The 16940-nt window shown below is 35.9% G+C and overlaps 1 protein-coding gene across 1 annotated transcript; it reads left to right on the plus strand.

Moving 5' to 3' along the window:
• The first annotated feature begins 6568 nt into the window (after positions 1–6568).
• On the plus strand, positions 6569–11142 carry LOC113338804 (ABC transporter G family member 3-like). The gene is made up of 11 exons (XM_026584188.1): positions 6569–7519; positions 7623–7702; positions 7986–8272; positions 8440–8611; positions 8811–8924; positions 9104–9229; positions 9554–9745; positions 9859–9945; positions 10118–10390; positions 10603–10710; positions 10797–11142. Exons 1-11 carry the CDS (start codon positions 7018–7020, stop codon positions 11046–11048), a joined length of 2193 nt encoding a protein of 730 aa, XP_026439973.1. The 5' UTR covers positions 6569–7017; the 3' UTR covers positions 11049–11142.
• The last annotated feature ends 5798 nt before the right edge of the window (positions 11143–16940 follow it).

Here is a 16940-nt window from a genome sequence, read left to right on the forward strand (position 1 = left end):
GTTCAATGGGTTATGCAAAAGAAACTCAGTAAAGTAGTTCTGGAAGGTGACAATAAAACTTTAATGGAGGCCTTAAACAAGAGTCAACTGGATTCTGTTAGATGGGAGGATCACAATATTATGGTTAAATGTTTATGTTTAGTTAAAAATATGACTGAATTTGAAATAAGGTTTAGTCTACAGTATGTAATAGGGTAGTTGCTGCCGTAGCTAAGTTTGCTAGAATAAATCGATGTCAGCAGCAGTTTTCTGAACCTCCTAATACCTTTTCTGCTTTAGTTACTGATCAAGAAGAGGATTAGAATTCTCGTACTTAAGATTAAATAGTTTGTAAAATATGAGTTCTTAGTTTTCTTATTTTACTGATGTGCATTACGAGTTCTTAGTTTTGATGTCTTTGTTTGGTAATTAGTTGTAGATTCTTGTGCTCCTTGTTTTCTAAATGTCTGGAATTGTACTTAAAATGTTTTATAAATACTCCCTCCGTTACTTTTTAATAGGCCAGTTTCTATAAATAAATATTTCAAAAAAATAGGTCAGTTTCCTAATTGGGATAGTCAAATGTCATTTTAATTTTTTGGGACCACTTTTCTTTTAACTTCTTTTGATGACAAGTGTTATGTAGACCATTTCACTTATTTCTTTGGATGACAAGTGTCATGGGGACCATTTCACTTCACTTATTTTATTGACAACTGTCTAGAGGACCACTTTCAATAATTAGTTTTCTTAATTTCCTTAATTTTCTCAAAAAAAAAACTGACCTATTAAAAAATAACGGAGGGAGTAAAACTTTATGTTTTCTTCAAGAAAAAAAAAAGATTTCTACGGTCGTGGAAAAAGTCACCAAATCAGTGTGTTTTGGAACTAAATCTCATCCATTCGATGTCGCCCACAACTCTGTGATTCTAAGGCCGTGAGCTGATCCTTACCCGATAAATAGTGCATCAATTTTGCATCTCTGCTTGTGAAATGGTCATCACATGGGATGGGAATATTAGATTCCAAAGAAAAATAATGAACATAAAGCAAAGTGCAGTATGCATGTAATATCAATCATCTAAGATAAAAATAACTAGGCAGTAAACAAAATTAATCTTTTTTTTTTAGGCGGTCAAAGTGAAAAATTCATTGAAAAGAAAGGTCCTTGAGAGAGGTATCTCAACCCAATGAATATAAACGGGAATATAAAAGAAAAGGGCACTTCAACAAACCCAAAACAACAATAGAGTACAAGCTTACAAAGGCCGGAATAAAGAATCCCACAATGTAATCACCATACTTGCCGTTAGATGTAGCATCCTCGTGCTTGACTCGGCCCAAAAGAACGCTTGTAGTTTAACGTTTCTAACGAGACTTATCAAATTTTTCTTTTTATTTTGAAAGACTCTTGCATTTCGCTCTCATTTTCATTTTGGCATTAATCTAAAATTAATCTGAAGTTATTAAACTTGAAGATTCATCAGTATTGTACATTAATCTAACAGAAGAAAATCAACTCATTTTCATTTTGGCATTACAGTCAAAATCATCAATTTTGAAGTAAAAAAAAAAAGAGATTGTCAACTTGAGAGTTGAGCTGCTTAAAATTATTGCCTAGCTAAAGCATTAAACATCGTGACTATGTGTCACATGTAGCTGGTTTGGTTGGTAAAATATCACCTTAATTCAGCTCCTCCGGTTAAAATTAAACTTTTTTCGGATTCTTTTCTCAGTTTTATTATCATTATTTTAGTAGGAAAAGAATGTTCTTTAATTTCTACTTTAATCAAGTACACATGGCTTTTATGATTTGTTTATTTAAAGCATCTGTGTCTTTATTAAGCTAAATATTATTCCGACCACGTAAAAATGGACTAATAAGTTAGACCCACGAACTAACTTTCCATATAAAAATCCAAGTGCCTATCAAATTGGGATATATTTCTGACATTCCGCTCAGGCACGAAGAGTTGCAATAGATTAGAGTATTTGGACAGGCTTTGTGCAAGAAAGAGCATAAAATATGGAGTTGCACACTCACTCGCCATTAATCACTGGAAACCAGGAAAGCAAGAATCATCCACATTTATCTCTTAAGAGAGATACAAAAAAAAAAGTCTCACACTGAAATACCGTAGTTAAGTCACTGGGTGATGATATCAATGATCTGAGTTCGAGTTCATCAACACCAATTTTTTTATCAACCAAGAAAAGAAAAATTCACCCGTGAACAAACACCAGCAAATGAAATGTTAAGTTTATAATTTACATGTTGTAAAAATATCTTTCCGTTGGCAAGTATTTGGGCAACTGCCCCCACACCACAACCTTCACCTGGCTTTGTCCCCGATACGGTAACTCAAAAGATCCGACAAATCTCAGTTGTACAATCAGTTGAAGGATATACCCGTCAAGATAGTACCCAGGAGCGGTGGAAGAAAACATAATTCACAAAATCTTGAAACTGAAGTTCATTATCAGTATTATTAATTCATGGCCAGTAGTAGTGTGCATTTCTATACGTTACACAAACATAATTATGACTCTCATTAAAAGAAACATCCTTAAAACTCAAGTTTCTCTTTTTTGCTTTTTCATTATCAAAACACATAACGTCTAGAAACTCTTCTTACTTAAGTGGATCCACCATTGGCGCCATGGGTAAGGGCTTAAATGGGTTCCATAATCATCGCTTCATATATCCTTCTGTCTTGTTAAGTAATCCCTCCGTTTCTAATAAATAGGCAGGTTCCTTTTTTGGAAATGTCAAAAAAAATATGCTTGTTTTCGTATGTGGAAAGTCAAATGTTATGATTTTACTACTATACCCATTGAGGGATCACTTTTATCTCTCCATTTTCTCTCCTAACACAAAAGGGATCACTTCTCTCTCCTATTTCTTTGATAACAAATGAGTGGGGATCAAAGGATAAATTAGTAAAAAACATGAAAAAGTGGTTCCAATGATTAGGTTTCTTAATTTTTGTGAAAACCAAACAAGCCTATTTTTTAGAAACAGAGGGAATAATAAATTCGATCCCCCGAATTCGATAATCATAATTTAAATTAGACTGAAATTTTAAAAACAAAAATGCTTGATGAATCGTCTCAGCAAACGACACAAAAACAATCACTCGCATACACTTTTTTATTAAGTCCCATGACATTCAGGTTAAGACCAGCAATTCCTGAAAAAGGGTTCAATTTCCCCTACTTGGAGGTTAGTTTGTTCTTTTTCTTGTGTTTTGGGTTGTTTTTTTGGGCGATACACATGGGGTCATTTTTCTAAAAATGTAAATTTATCAGCTACATGTACAACGAAAAGTACTGATTCATGTGTATGTTGAAACCTAAACTTATTCTCACGTGATTCGGAACCTGCCTAGTTTGAGGCCTACGACTATAAGACAAAAAAAAAACTATATTGAAATAAAATCGATAACCCTTTATCCAATTATTTTACTTAATGGCTAATTAATTCCTGATTAATTAATATTTAATTCGGGTGATTAATAGTATTTAATCATGTTAACCTAGAAATCAACTAATCTTGATTCATCATCAAAACATGAAACATTTTTTTTGTTTTGTTTTGAAAAAATTGAATCCAAAATTGGTTTACAAGTGCATGAACGTAAACCGACTGTAAAACTTAAGAGTTTTTCTGTGATTTTTTTCGCTAAAATAGGTTTACATAAATGTCGGTGTAAACCGATTGTGAATCAGGGCATTTAATTTCTTCGACTGTTTTTTTCATGGCTTCTTCGTCCGATATCGGAATGACCTCATTCTTTTTGCGTTCAATTCGTAATTTCATGCTCTATAATATAAAGATAAAAATTTCAAGATTTGTGAAAAATATCAAACATGGTTAATGAATCGGTTGATGTGTGCATTAGCGTAAACCGACTCTGGTTGATGTTCATTACATCAACCCAGAATTGGTTTATGTAGGTGTACCAAATCTACTGATTCTAAGGAACATCAATAAAAATCGGTTTATGTTAATGCTTATATCAACCGGTTCTGGTTTGGTTTCAGAAAAAAATTAATGAGAAATTTCAGAGATTTATAATTAAATCCTTGATGAATCCCTCTTAAAAAGAACAGATTAAAGGGATTTAACTTAATCACTTGAATTTGTTTGTCGCCAAAATATTTTTCAAAAACCAAAACATGGAGAATTGACTTGTTGTTTGTGATTAGGTTTTAGTTTTTGATTTTGATGGATTGGGTTTTAGTTTCTTGATTGAAGATTGCTAATAGAAATGATTTAGGTTTTAGTATTTGTTTTAGATAGTTGGAATTATTAAGATTGTATAACGGAAATTTAGTATTTTAATTCACTTCAGACGCCCCTTATCCTTCTTTATTGGGTGGATGAAGAAATTCATAGGCCCCAGATTAATTAGGATTCCTAAATATATCATTATTCATTTTTACTAAGATTTAGAGCAAGCATTACGAGATAAAGAGTTTTAACATTATATCCTGTGCAAAACGGGTGAAAGACTATGTAAAGAAGTGAAGAACCCTATATTACAAAAAGACACAATATGTTGAGTTGGGCAGCAAACAAAGTGATTTTTTCTTTAAAATAACCAGAATGCTTTCACGACAGACGCCTGCCACCCGGGGCTTAAATTTATACCAAATCCTAAATGACAGATTACTTCTGGGAGTGAAACGGTTGTTCAGATGAACTGGGGAGCAACACCAAATTCACCTTGTTTTGGTAGACTCTTTCATTTTGAATGGCGACTTGCTTTTGCAGATCAAAGATTATCTCAAGTTCTTGTTAATCCTTTTTCTTTTTCATAAAAAAGAGGCAGAAGGTCTTAGATATTACATAGACAAGTGTCCTACCACAATGTTCATGTTTTATGGTAGAGACCAAGATACATTTTCATTGAAGAAATCAGAACTAAAGAAAATTATATTGGAGGATTTTCCCCAAGTTTTCTCCTTTCCCGTTTCCATATGTTTTAAATATTAAAAAGATTACAATAGGCGGTTGTATTGGCTATACGACTGGTCCATATTTGGACACTACATGGCACAATCTGAAAGGTGAAGAGGGGAATGGCTCTAGCATTGAGATTGGTAGCGAGATGGAGATGGGAATCATCAAAGATCTGGATTGATTGTCCCAGATTTAGCCCATGATAGTTTTCCCAATTTTAGCATTTTTCTAAGGCTTAGTCTTATGGTCTTCCAATCTAGTATCTAGAATGGTTCCAGAAATATACAGTATGATTACATTCAAAATTAGAAGTGGAAAGGGGATGAGATTTTGGTCGGATCGTTGGCTTAACGTGTGCTGTTTAAAAGATATCTTCCCGGTAATCTTCAAAGCTTGCACTCAGAAGAATGCTTCAATTGCTCAGATGATTAGCAATGGACAATGGCATGGGAATTTTAAGCATCAACCGAACGCCAATGAACAATTGGAGTGAGATTTGTTGCATAGAGATCTTGGTGTTGTTCCTATTTTCGTGGAAAGAGATGATGAGGTAGTTTTCAACCCTAGTTACAATAATAAGTTTTGTTACGATGCTCTTGCTGGACCTGTTTCGGACTGTCATTTTTCAAATTTTATATGGAAAAACTACATACCTTCGAAGGTAAGCTTTCTTCTTTGGGTTGTCTTCCATAATTCGCTGCCGACGAGAGCAATGCTTCGGCATCGAGGGGTTAACTTGGAAACACTGCTTGCCCTCTTTGCAATGAAGTTTTGGAAACGTCTGATCATTTATTGTTGCACTGCTCTTATACATTTCGACTGTGGGATTACTTTCTAAAGTCTATGCATATTCAATGGCCTTTGCCTGGCACTGTGCTGCACCTGTTTGAAGCTTGGGAAAACAATGTAATGAATGGAAAGTGTAAACACATTTAGAATCTGCTGCACTTTGCGGTTATTTGGAATGTATGGAAGGAACGGGATCATAGAGTATTTGGCGGAAGACCGAAGGATGTGGAAGAAGTAACTGTTCTTGTGAAACAAACCATGGTACTTTGGAGCTGTGATACGATTTTTTTTAAGTTTGTTGATAGCAGCCAGATAATCCATAACTGGGAAGTAGTCGTGCATAACTAAATCTTTGTTTACAGGGAAGTAGTCTTGTATATCTATTTCTCCTTTTCCGTGGTTTCAGTGGTTCCTTTGGCACTGCTGTGTACTTGGCTACTTTTTCTTCTTAATATAAAATTTCTCTTTTTGAAAAAATCTAGCATCTAGATGCGCTGAATGGAATAACGAAAAGTAGAATTAGGTCGCGATGATCGGAACATCGCATTCATCTCAGCCGTCAGATCAAAAAAATAAAATAATCTCGTTGAACCTTCCATGGAAAGTAGAATTTTGGTTGTATGTAACCATTCAGCGAAACTATCTTGCTATTAATTGACATTCGAGAGATATTTGAAAAGAGAAATGGTAACTAAGTTCCCTTGCTTTGGTTTAAGTTCTTGTTTTCCCGAATTCAATTACACACACTAACAAAAACAAAAAAAAAACATTAAACTAAAATTAGGGAACAAAACGAGTCAAAAAGTTGCAGAAAAAAATCAAAAAAATTATACTCCAAAAAAATGAAAAGAAAAGAAAAGAAAAACACTCTCAAGTACTACTCAATAAACTCTCACACTCTCTCCCACTGAACCAATAATCCCTCTCTTTTTCTCTTTTTTTCACAGATCCAGCTGTTTCTTCCTCTATTCTACTCTCCCCCTCCCTACCTATCTTTCTTTCTTTCTCTGTATTTGTGTCTTACTCTATTTTATACTTCACTCTTCTCCAACCTCTCAGAACAAAAAGTCCTTTTTTTCCTTTTTCTTTTTCACATAGTAGAGTGTGAAAGAGGGTTTATCTCCATTTCTGAAACTTAGATTCATCACTTATAAGGGTTTTACAACCACTAAACCTCTTCAAGTTCACATTTTTATGCTGTTTTTCATACTGGGGCAAGTTTATTTTCACAAAATGAGGTGTGTTTTTTAATGGGTTTTTGAATTTGTTTGTTTGGTTCAACAATGGAAGAAATACAGTCTCAATCGGATAATTATAGATCATCATCTTCATCAGCAAGTAGTCCAAATAACCATAATAACAGGTTAATACCAACAAATAACAATCTATTTTACTTGAGAAAATCTGGGTTATTGAGACAACCTATTTCATTTGAAGATTCACCAGAATGGGAAGATACTGAAATAGATGATATTGAAGGAGGATTAGGAGGTGGAAATGATTCTATTAATGTTGTTACTACTACTGCTTCTGTTTCACCTGCACTGTCTAAGCTGAATAGTGGCTCTTTACCTTCAGTATCAATACCAGAAACTTCTGTTGCTGTTAGAAAAATTGCAGGGGTTTCTGTTGTTTGGAAAGATTTGACTGTTACTATTAAGGGGAAGAGGAAGTATTCTGATAAAGTTGTTAAGAGTTCTAATGGGTATGCTTTACCTGGTACACTTACTGTTATTATGGGGCCTGCTAAATCTGGGAAATCAACATTGTTAAGAGCAATTGCAGGTTAGTAAGATGATTTTAGTGTTTTTAAAGTATGTGGGGTTTGTTTATGTTCATGGAATTTGTAATTTTAGCATTTTAATGTGTTTGTTTGTGATTGTTGTAGGGAGATTGGGTGATTCGGCTAGAATGTATGGCGAGGTGTTTGTGAATGGGGCGAAATCGAGCTTGCCGTATGGGTCCTATGTAAGTTCTTAGTTTCGTTGTAATGGCGATTATTGCTTTTAATTAATCAATGTTAGAACATGAAGACCTAAACCAGTACTACTGTGGGGTTTGGATAATTGTAATTTGGTGATTGTTACACTCTTTGAAGTGAAACCTATAGCTTTTTGGGTTGTCCGTATCTTGGAATATTAAGTGAAATGTATACTGGGGTCGTTGTAGATTGTTCAGGTGTCTTAGTTTTTCATTATTAGTATAATGTCCCGACAGGTGTCAAGAAATGAGTTCTCTGTTGATTTTGCAGGGGTATGTTGACAGGGAATCCACGCTAATTGGTTCCCTCACTGTACGGGAGATGTTATACTACTCGGCGCTTCTACAACTTCCTGGCTTCTTTTCTCAGAAGAAGAGCTTAGTGGAAGATGCTATCCATGCTATGTCGTTAGGTGATTATGCGGACAAACTGATTGGCGGGCATTGTTTTATGAAGGGTCTTCCAAGTGGTGAGAGGAGGCGTATCAGTATAGCCAGGGAACTTGTGATGAGGCCTCAAGTCTTATTTATAGATGAACCTCTTTATCATCTTGACAGGTATTTCAGACCTTCTTGCCCGCCCATGTTAAGTTTTGTTAAGATGAAAGTTATCAGCGAAAGGTTCAAATAATTTTTGATAGATGCAGAAATAGTCTTAACAACATAGGTTGCTTGGTTAGCATGCATTCACAGGATCTGTTAACATTTATATTTCTTGTATTCAGTGTATCTGCACTTCTCATGATGGTGACCTTAAAGAAACTTGCGAGCACTGGATGTACTATTATATTCACAATGTATCAGAGCAGTACAGAAGTATTTGGCCTCTTTGACCGTATTTGTTTGCTTTCCAACGGGAATACACTGTTTTTCGGAGAAACCTTGGCTTGCCTGCAGGTGGATATCTTAAAAATCTTACATGTATTATCTACTTTTGTAATATGCACAAGCATGCTGATATTTCAGAAATCAAGTGTCGTTACCTTCTCATCTAAAAAGAAAAAAAGTGCCATCTCCTAGTTCCCTTGAGCATCGGTATTGATTTTTCTTGTCTTCGGGAACTAACTTGGTGTTCTTTTCTTTCTGTATGATGCAGCACTTCTCTAATGCTGGATTTCCTTGCCCAATTATGCAAAGTCCATCTGATCACTTTCTGCGTGCAATTAATACGGACTTTGATCGAATCATTGCCATGTGTAAAAATTGGCAGGTAATTCTATTCGGATGCTGGGATTGCTGAGATATCATTATGTTGTATGAAGTGTAAAGCCAATCATGAACAATTGGTATCTCTTATTTCAGCTGTAGTCATTTACATTGTCATCTGGATATCTGATAACAATTTGTATATGTACAAATACCTGACAAAGATTAGAACAATTTTGACAGGATGACCAAGGTGATTTTTCATCAGTCAATATGGACACTGCTGTTGCAATACGTACCCTTGAAGCAACATATCGATCGAATGATGCTGCTGAAGTTGAGTCTATGATACAAAGACTCACTGACAAGGTGCAAAACTTACCAGTTACCTTCCAAATACTGCTAATTTGCTTTGTATAGTTAGCTTATCTTCTCTGTAGACACAAAATCGATCAATTGATTTATTACTATTTTCTGCCGTCCTTTTCAGACCACATGTATGTTTCCTAGAATCCTAGATTTCCTTTCGAATGTCTAAATGAATGATTTCTGGCTGATTACACATGGTCCATTAAGTGAGGCTGTGTTTCTGTTAAGTAAGTTAGGGCGTCTTGGTTGCTTCTGTGTGTTTGTTATATCTCTGGCCTTATGTCTGAGATTTTCTGATGTTTTATCTGCAATCAATGTCCACAGGAAGGCCCACTTCTGAAAAGCAGAGGCAAGGCGAGTGGTGCTACACGGACTGCAGTTTTGACATGGAGGTCATTATTAATTATGTCGAGGGAATGGAAATATTTCTGGCTCCGGCTTATTCTTTGCATGTTCTTTTCACTATGTGTTGGTACGATATTTGCCAATCTGGGGCATTCCTTGTCATCTGTTGTGGTGAGCGTCTTCCGTTGAGAGCTTGTATTACATTATGTTGGAAAAAAAAGCTGAAAAATCAGTTTGATGGATTTTTCCTTCCTCTTTAAACGTACTCGATTTGTATTTTGCAGGTGAGAGTTGCTGCGGTGTTTGTGTTTGTATCATTTACGTCACTGCTAAGTGTTGCCGGATTGCCTGCTATGATAAAAGAAATTAAGGTGATTAGATTCATCGTATTCCTCCTGAAGCGAACTTAAAAAAGCTTACAGTATTTGGTAACTTACAAATGTTGTACTCTATACATGGAAAATGAAATCGCGGTTAATAGTTGGTATGCATGTAACTGATTTCTGGTAATTTTAATGATCTCTTTTACTTCCTGTTGCACAGATATATATACATGAGCAATCTAATGAGCATTCAGGAACATTGGTTTTCCTGCTTGGGAACCTGTTTTCCAGCATCCCCTTCTTGTTCCTAATCTCGATCTCCTCTAGCCTCGTCTTCTATTTCCTTGTCGGTTTGCGGGATGAGTTCAGCTTGTTGATGTACTTTGTGTTGAATGTTTTCACGTGTCTCTTGGTGAACGAAGGACTCATGCTGGTTGTTGCAACTATTTGGCAAGATATATTCTGGAGCATTTTGACTGTGATCTCCGTACAGGTAACTGATGCTAGATATCAACTGTGTCACTTCTGAAACCTGAACTAGATATCAACCGTGTTCCGAGGTTGTTGATTTTATTCGTGCTTAACTGGCCGACTCAAAGATACATTTAAAGCTTTTTGGGCTTCTCTCTACACTCACTAGTAGAATTTATACACATTTGGCTAGAGTTTGAATTGCTTACTGCTTATGTTCGTTTGTGTTTCCAGGTATTAATGATGCTTGTTGCTGGCTACTTCAGAGTTCGGGAGACATTGCCTAGAGCTGTATGGACATACCCGATGTCCTATATTGCTTTCCACACTTATGCAGTCCAGGCAAGCTTCTCTCTCTCTCTGACACACACACACACCAATGACAAGTGTTTTCTCTGGTTTTTAGTTGGCGTATAATTGTATTTCAGGGTCTTCTGGAGAATGAATACGTTGGGATTTCATTTCCTCTGGGGCAAGTAAGGACCATTTCTGGGCTCCAAGCAATTCGCAGTGCGTATAACATCTCACCTGATGGTAATGCGAAGTGGGGAAATCTGCTGGTGTTATTTCTTATGGCGGTTGGTTATAGAGTCATCCTGTTCATTTTGCTATTATTTCGTGTGAGGAAGAACATCAGCATCTGTAGGTTATTTGGGTGTCAGAAGAACACAACAATCTGAATTGTAACCTCATGTTATTACATCTTAGATATGTGTAGATCTCTAGGCAAGAATTAATAAAATAAAAAGAGGTAATTTGCATTACTTCCCCTCGCAAGATTGCTAATTTGAGTTACCTCGCCTACAAAAATTATATTAGTAAAACCTCCTTTGGTAGCATATTCCGTTAAGATCCCGGTTAGGTGAGTCACCAGTTATGCACACCTGGGAAAAAAACGTGTCACATATCTTACTTAACATACCCTCCAATAACATAAATATATACTAATTGAAATCTGGATAGAGGAAACGGTGACGAACGAGGTGGATGATGGAAAAAACAGTGCCGAAAGTGGAGGTGGTGTTGGCGGTGGAGGTAGAGAAAATATGTGAATTGATGGCGGTCACAGTTGTGGAGCAGTAAGATTGGAAAAAAAAAATCAATTTGATTTCTTCATCTTCAATTCCAAATGCCCCACCTAAAGAAACTAGGGTTAGCAATTTTATTTTCCCAAATCACTGAATATTTCGAATTCAAGGGTTTGGTTTGCTCGAGACTCTGAGTTGAATTTAGGGGTTTGAGTTGAAAGCCAAGATGAGTGAGGTGGTATCATATCTATTGGGAAGTAAGGTAGGAGACTAGGAGAGATTTCATGAAATTCCTGATGGAATTGGTCTCGAATTCCATTATAATTAATTAGGTATTTATTTACGTTCTCTATCTAGATTTCAATTGTGACTGATTTCATGTATTTCAATCACCCATATGACACCAAATTAGGAAATTATGTTGATCGGAAAATTTCCTGTGCTCCGATTTATAATAGAAGCTGCTGTTAACATTTTTGAGAAAAATGTAGGTGGCCGTATGGACAGTAGCATTGCTGCCTGTGTTTGAATCAAGCAAACCCCCATTCAATGAAAAGCGAGGAAAGAGGATTATGGTGGTGGCCTAGACAGTAGTAATGTTTTCTATAGCATGTGTTTTAATTAATGGAGGTGGCGGTTCTTGACTTTGAAGATGATGCTTATAAAATTTTGGGTTAAGTAGCAAAATGCTCCAAAATGGACCCCAAGGTTGTGAAAATGCTCTGGATTTTACGGAAAAGATTAAAATGTCCCATTCCGGTAGTTTTGAGGCATTTTGATCGAAATTGGGCATCTTGACCGGTCAATGGAGTTTTGAAATTCTATTTTTATCCTTCTTAATCAAAACGTCCTAATCCGCCACTACCACCGCCACCACCAAACGAACAACCACCAACCACCATCGCTGCCACCACCACCACCACCACCATCCCCACCACCGCCACCACGGCCACCACCGCCTCCTCCACCACCACCACCGCAGCCGTCGTCGCCACCATCACCACCACCACCGCCACTATCACCATCGCTGCCACCACCACTACCACCGCCACTATCACCATCGTTGCCACTACCAATACCACCGCACCACCATCTGAATCCTGAACCCTGAACTCTGAATTTTAAACACGGAACCCTGAATTATGAACAATGTACCCTGAAGGGAAATTTCGACTACTTAATGCTCTCTAACGGAAAATCTAACAGAATGGGGCATTTTAATCTTTTCCCTAACGTCCGGGGCATTTTCACAACCTTGGGGTCCATTTTGGGACATTTTCCCACGTAACCCTAAAATTTTTTGTTTGAAAATGGTACTGATAGTTATTGTTATTGGGTAGTTAAACACCACATGTTTGGTTTTGTCCACGTGTTTATAACTGATGACTCAACTAACCAGGATTTAGACGAAATAGATGATGAAAGGAAGTTTTGCCAATTTAATCTTTGTAGGGGAGGTAACTCAAATTAACGATCTTGTCGGGGGAGGTAACGCAAATTACCCCAAATAAAAATATGTTTCTAATTTTCTTTATTCTTCACACCCTTGGATTCAGTTCAATCCTCTTACTCAGCCTATAAAATCCCGTCTCTGCGCTCTCAGGGAATGACATCCGACCTTCCATCTACATTGTTTCTGTTAGAGATATAAGTGTGTGAATAGTTTGTGTCAAGTCAACTGGTCAATATTGACTTGACTTGTATTATTACACCCAATATTTGTCTTTAAATAATTGTAATAGTACTTTCTTAGTTTGTACTGAAAACAGTTCTTTACAATAATATCAACTTCAGTGTTTCTCATGGTATCAGACGATCCTGAGAGTAAAAATTTCTTCTGTTACACAAATTTTCTCAACATCTTTTACAGCATTCAACGAATCATAAAACCCTTTTCCAAAAAATTTTGATTCAGATTAATTACAAAATTTTCAAGAACACTTCTTCCTACATAAAGATTTCATTCAAGATTTGCGTCTGGGGTTATTCTTCATCAGCTTTTCTTCAATCTAGTTAATGTCTGCAACAATTGTTTATAGAAGACGCAAAGATATGGCTTCTACTTCCGCTGCTATGATGGGTACTAGTTCTGATTTTACCTTTCCATTCTCAAACATTTCAAATTTTGTTTCTGCAAAATTAGGTTCCAACAATTTTTTGTTGTGGAAAGATCAAATGGAATCGATTCTTATATTTACTGATCTGTATGGGTATGTTACTGGTGATGTTATTGTACCGGTTAAGAATTTAGAAGTTAATGGAGTTTTGTCTATAAACCCTCAATGGGTTCTTTGGAGGAAGATTGATTGTTTTGTTACTAGCTGTTTAAAAGCTACTTTTACAGATTCTGTGTCTGGTGATGTTTTAGGATTATCTACTTCTCATGAAATTTGGCCATATCTTGAAATATCTTTTAGAAGTCAATTCTTAGCCAGAAAAAGTATGCTCAGGAATCAATTGCACAATGTTAAAAAGGGTAATCTTACAATTCTGGTTTATTTACAAAATATCAAAACCATTGTTGATTCTTTAGCTGCCATTGGAGAAAAGATGAGTGATTCAGATTTGGTTATATATGTGCTCAATGGCTTAGGCAGAGAATTTGATACTTTTGTAGTTGCAGCACAGAACAAGGAGACTCCTTTTACTTTTGCAGAGTTAAAACCAAGATTATTAACCCATGAGCAATGGCTTATTGAACAACAACAAGATTCCAGTACTACTTATGATACTCAACATGCTCTTTATGGAAAAAATGGAAATGGTGGCAATAACTTTTCTGGTAATGGTAGGAGAAAACCAAGAAATAAAAATGGTCCAAGCAATAGTAGAAATTTTAAGAGCAATACTGGTTTTAATTCAAGAAATAACAATAGTCAAAATACTGTGTCGCAAGGTGGTACATTTGGACAGGGAAATGGAAATGGAACTAGAAGAGATTTTTCTTCAGTAGAATGTCAAATTTGTAGAAAGAGAGGTCATTATGCTAGCAGATGTTATTTCAGATATCATCCTCCAACATTTACTAATTCTGCTAATGAAGCTCAGCAAATTTCTTCTCGACAAGCCTTTACAACTTTTACTGAAGATCATTCTGCACCTTATACTTCAACTGCTGCTCATTGGATTTGTGATTCTGGTGCTACTGCACATATGACTGGAGATGAGACTTTACTTCATAATTCTACATCTTACAAAGGCAAGGATCATGTGCAGGTTGGCAATGGTAAGTCTCTTACTATTACTTCAGTTGGTAATTCTCATGTTAATACTTCTTCGACCAGCTTTAACTTGAATAAGGTTTTATTGGTTCCTGCTATGAGACATAATTTGCTATCTTTTGCAAAATTTACCAAAGATAATTCTTGCTACTTCAAATTTTATCCATATGGTTATGAGATTAGAGATATATACTCTGATATTGTTCTTGCTCATGGAAAAGTAGTCAATAGTTTGTATCCTATTGCTCATTTTCCCAATGCTCATTTTTCATTATCAGCTACTTTGTCTGCTCCTTCCCATGTATGGCATGCTAGATTAGGTCATCCATCTAATCAAATTCTTCAAAAACTTCACTCTACTAAGCAGATTGTTTTGAATTCAACTTTACCTTCTGCTCTTTGTCATCCTTGTCAACTTGCCAAAAGTAAAAATCTTCTTTTTCAGTTATCTTCCTCTCATGAACAAAAACCTTTAGCTTTAATACATTGTGATGTTTGGGGGCCTACTGTACCATCTCTCAAAGGTTATAGATTTTATATTCTGTTTGTTGATGATTTTAGTAGATTTAATTGGATATATCCAATGGAATTAAAGTCTGATGCTGCTCAATGTTTTCAACATTTCAAAACTCATACAGAAAATCAGTTTTGTACTAAAATTTTAGCCTTTCAAGTTGATGGTGCAGCTGAACTTGTTAAAGGATCTTTCAAAGTTTTGTTACAATCCAGTGGTATCAAAATTAGAATATCTTGTCCTAGGACACCAGAAAAAAATGGTTTAGCTGAGCGTAAACATAGGCATATTACAGAAATGGGTAATACCCTCCTGTTTAATTCTCATTGTCCTAAAGAGTATTGGTATGATGATTTTCTTACTGCTTCTTATCTCATTAACAGAACTCCCACAAAGGTTTTGAATTTTAAGACTCCCTTTGAAGTGCTCTTTGGTGCTTCTCCAGATTTTGGTTTTCTTAAAACTTTTGGTACTATTTGTTATCCTAATCTTGCTCATTCAAGAGCAGATAAACTTTCTCCCAAGTCTGTAAAGTGCATTTTTATTGGTTACAACCCTCTTCATAAAGGCTATAACTGTTACAATCCAGTTACCAAAAGACTGTATGTTTCAAGACATGTCAATTTTTCAGAAACAAAATTTTATTTCCCTCCTACAACAGTTTCATGTTTTTCTCTTCCTTGTGATGCATCTATTTCTAATTCTTCAACTGACATTGTTCCTTCTAGTACAATGGTTACAAGGTCTCAGAAAGGTATTTTTAAACCAATTTTTTTTCCAGATCATATTTCTCATTACTCTGTTAAACATCCTCTTTCTTCAAAGTATACATCTTTATTGACTACTTTAACTGAGCCAAAAACTTTTAAAGAGGCAATGAAAAATCCAGATTGGCAGGTATCCATGAAGGATGAATACACTGCATTGATGGATAATGATACTTGGTCATATGTTGCTCCTGAACCTCACATGAACATATTAGGTTCTAAAAGGGTATACAGAGTAAAGAGGAAATCTGATGGGACTGTTGATAGACTAAAATCTAGACTGGTAGCTAAGGGATATGATCAGAAAGATAGTGTTGATTTTAATGTAATGGTGTAACAGGAAAGAACTACCTAAACTAGCCTGCAAGTGCACAGGGAAGTTGAAGCAAGAAAAAGTAAATAAGGGTTTGTCCACAGGGACTTGGAGGATTTTCTAAAGTTTTCTAAATTTCTAAGGTTATCTGAGTTCAAAGGAAGATACTAAGGCTTTTGATTCCACTACTTGACCCTAGGCTAAGGAAATTATGATGCAATGTATGTCTTGTTCTTTCCTGAAAGATTACAATGAGGATTCTACTAACTATCCTAGCCAAATTACCCCTAGCATAAGTTGTCTTTAATCAGCACAACTGATCACAGGCATTTAGCTTCTCTAGCTAGTTTGGCTTAAGGCAGTCTCTCTAGTGGATTGAATTCTTGGCCAAAGACCTAGCTCCACTCCTAGTATCAGCTGTCTTCTAACAGCACAGGTGATCACAAGCAGGTAGCTCAAATGACTAAGCATTCATCCTAAGGCAATTCAGCTCAATAAAAGAACATACAAGTACATTAACATTCCTAGCATATGATCAAGAGCTTCCTCTAAGCCCTAGCAAGTGAATTAGAACATGGACATGCTTGTAATCATGATCCTAACAGGTATAAACATGCTCCACATTACACAGCATACAATTCACATTCAATTTTTATGCATAAGAGAGATTCAACATGAATTGAAAACGAATTGCTAATAGTGCTCACTGGCTAGCCCAGAGATGCCCAA

The sequence above is a fragment of the Papaver somniferum genome, unplaced genomic scaffold (genome assembly GCF_003573695.1).
Source record: "Papaver somniferum cultivar HN1 unplaced genomic scaffold, ASM357369v1 unplaced-scaffold_19, whole genome shotgun sequence".
NCBI classification, from domain to species: Eukaryota; Viridiplantae; Streptophyta; class Magnoliopsida; order Ranunculales; family Papaveraceae; genus Papaver; species Papaver somniferum.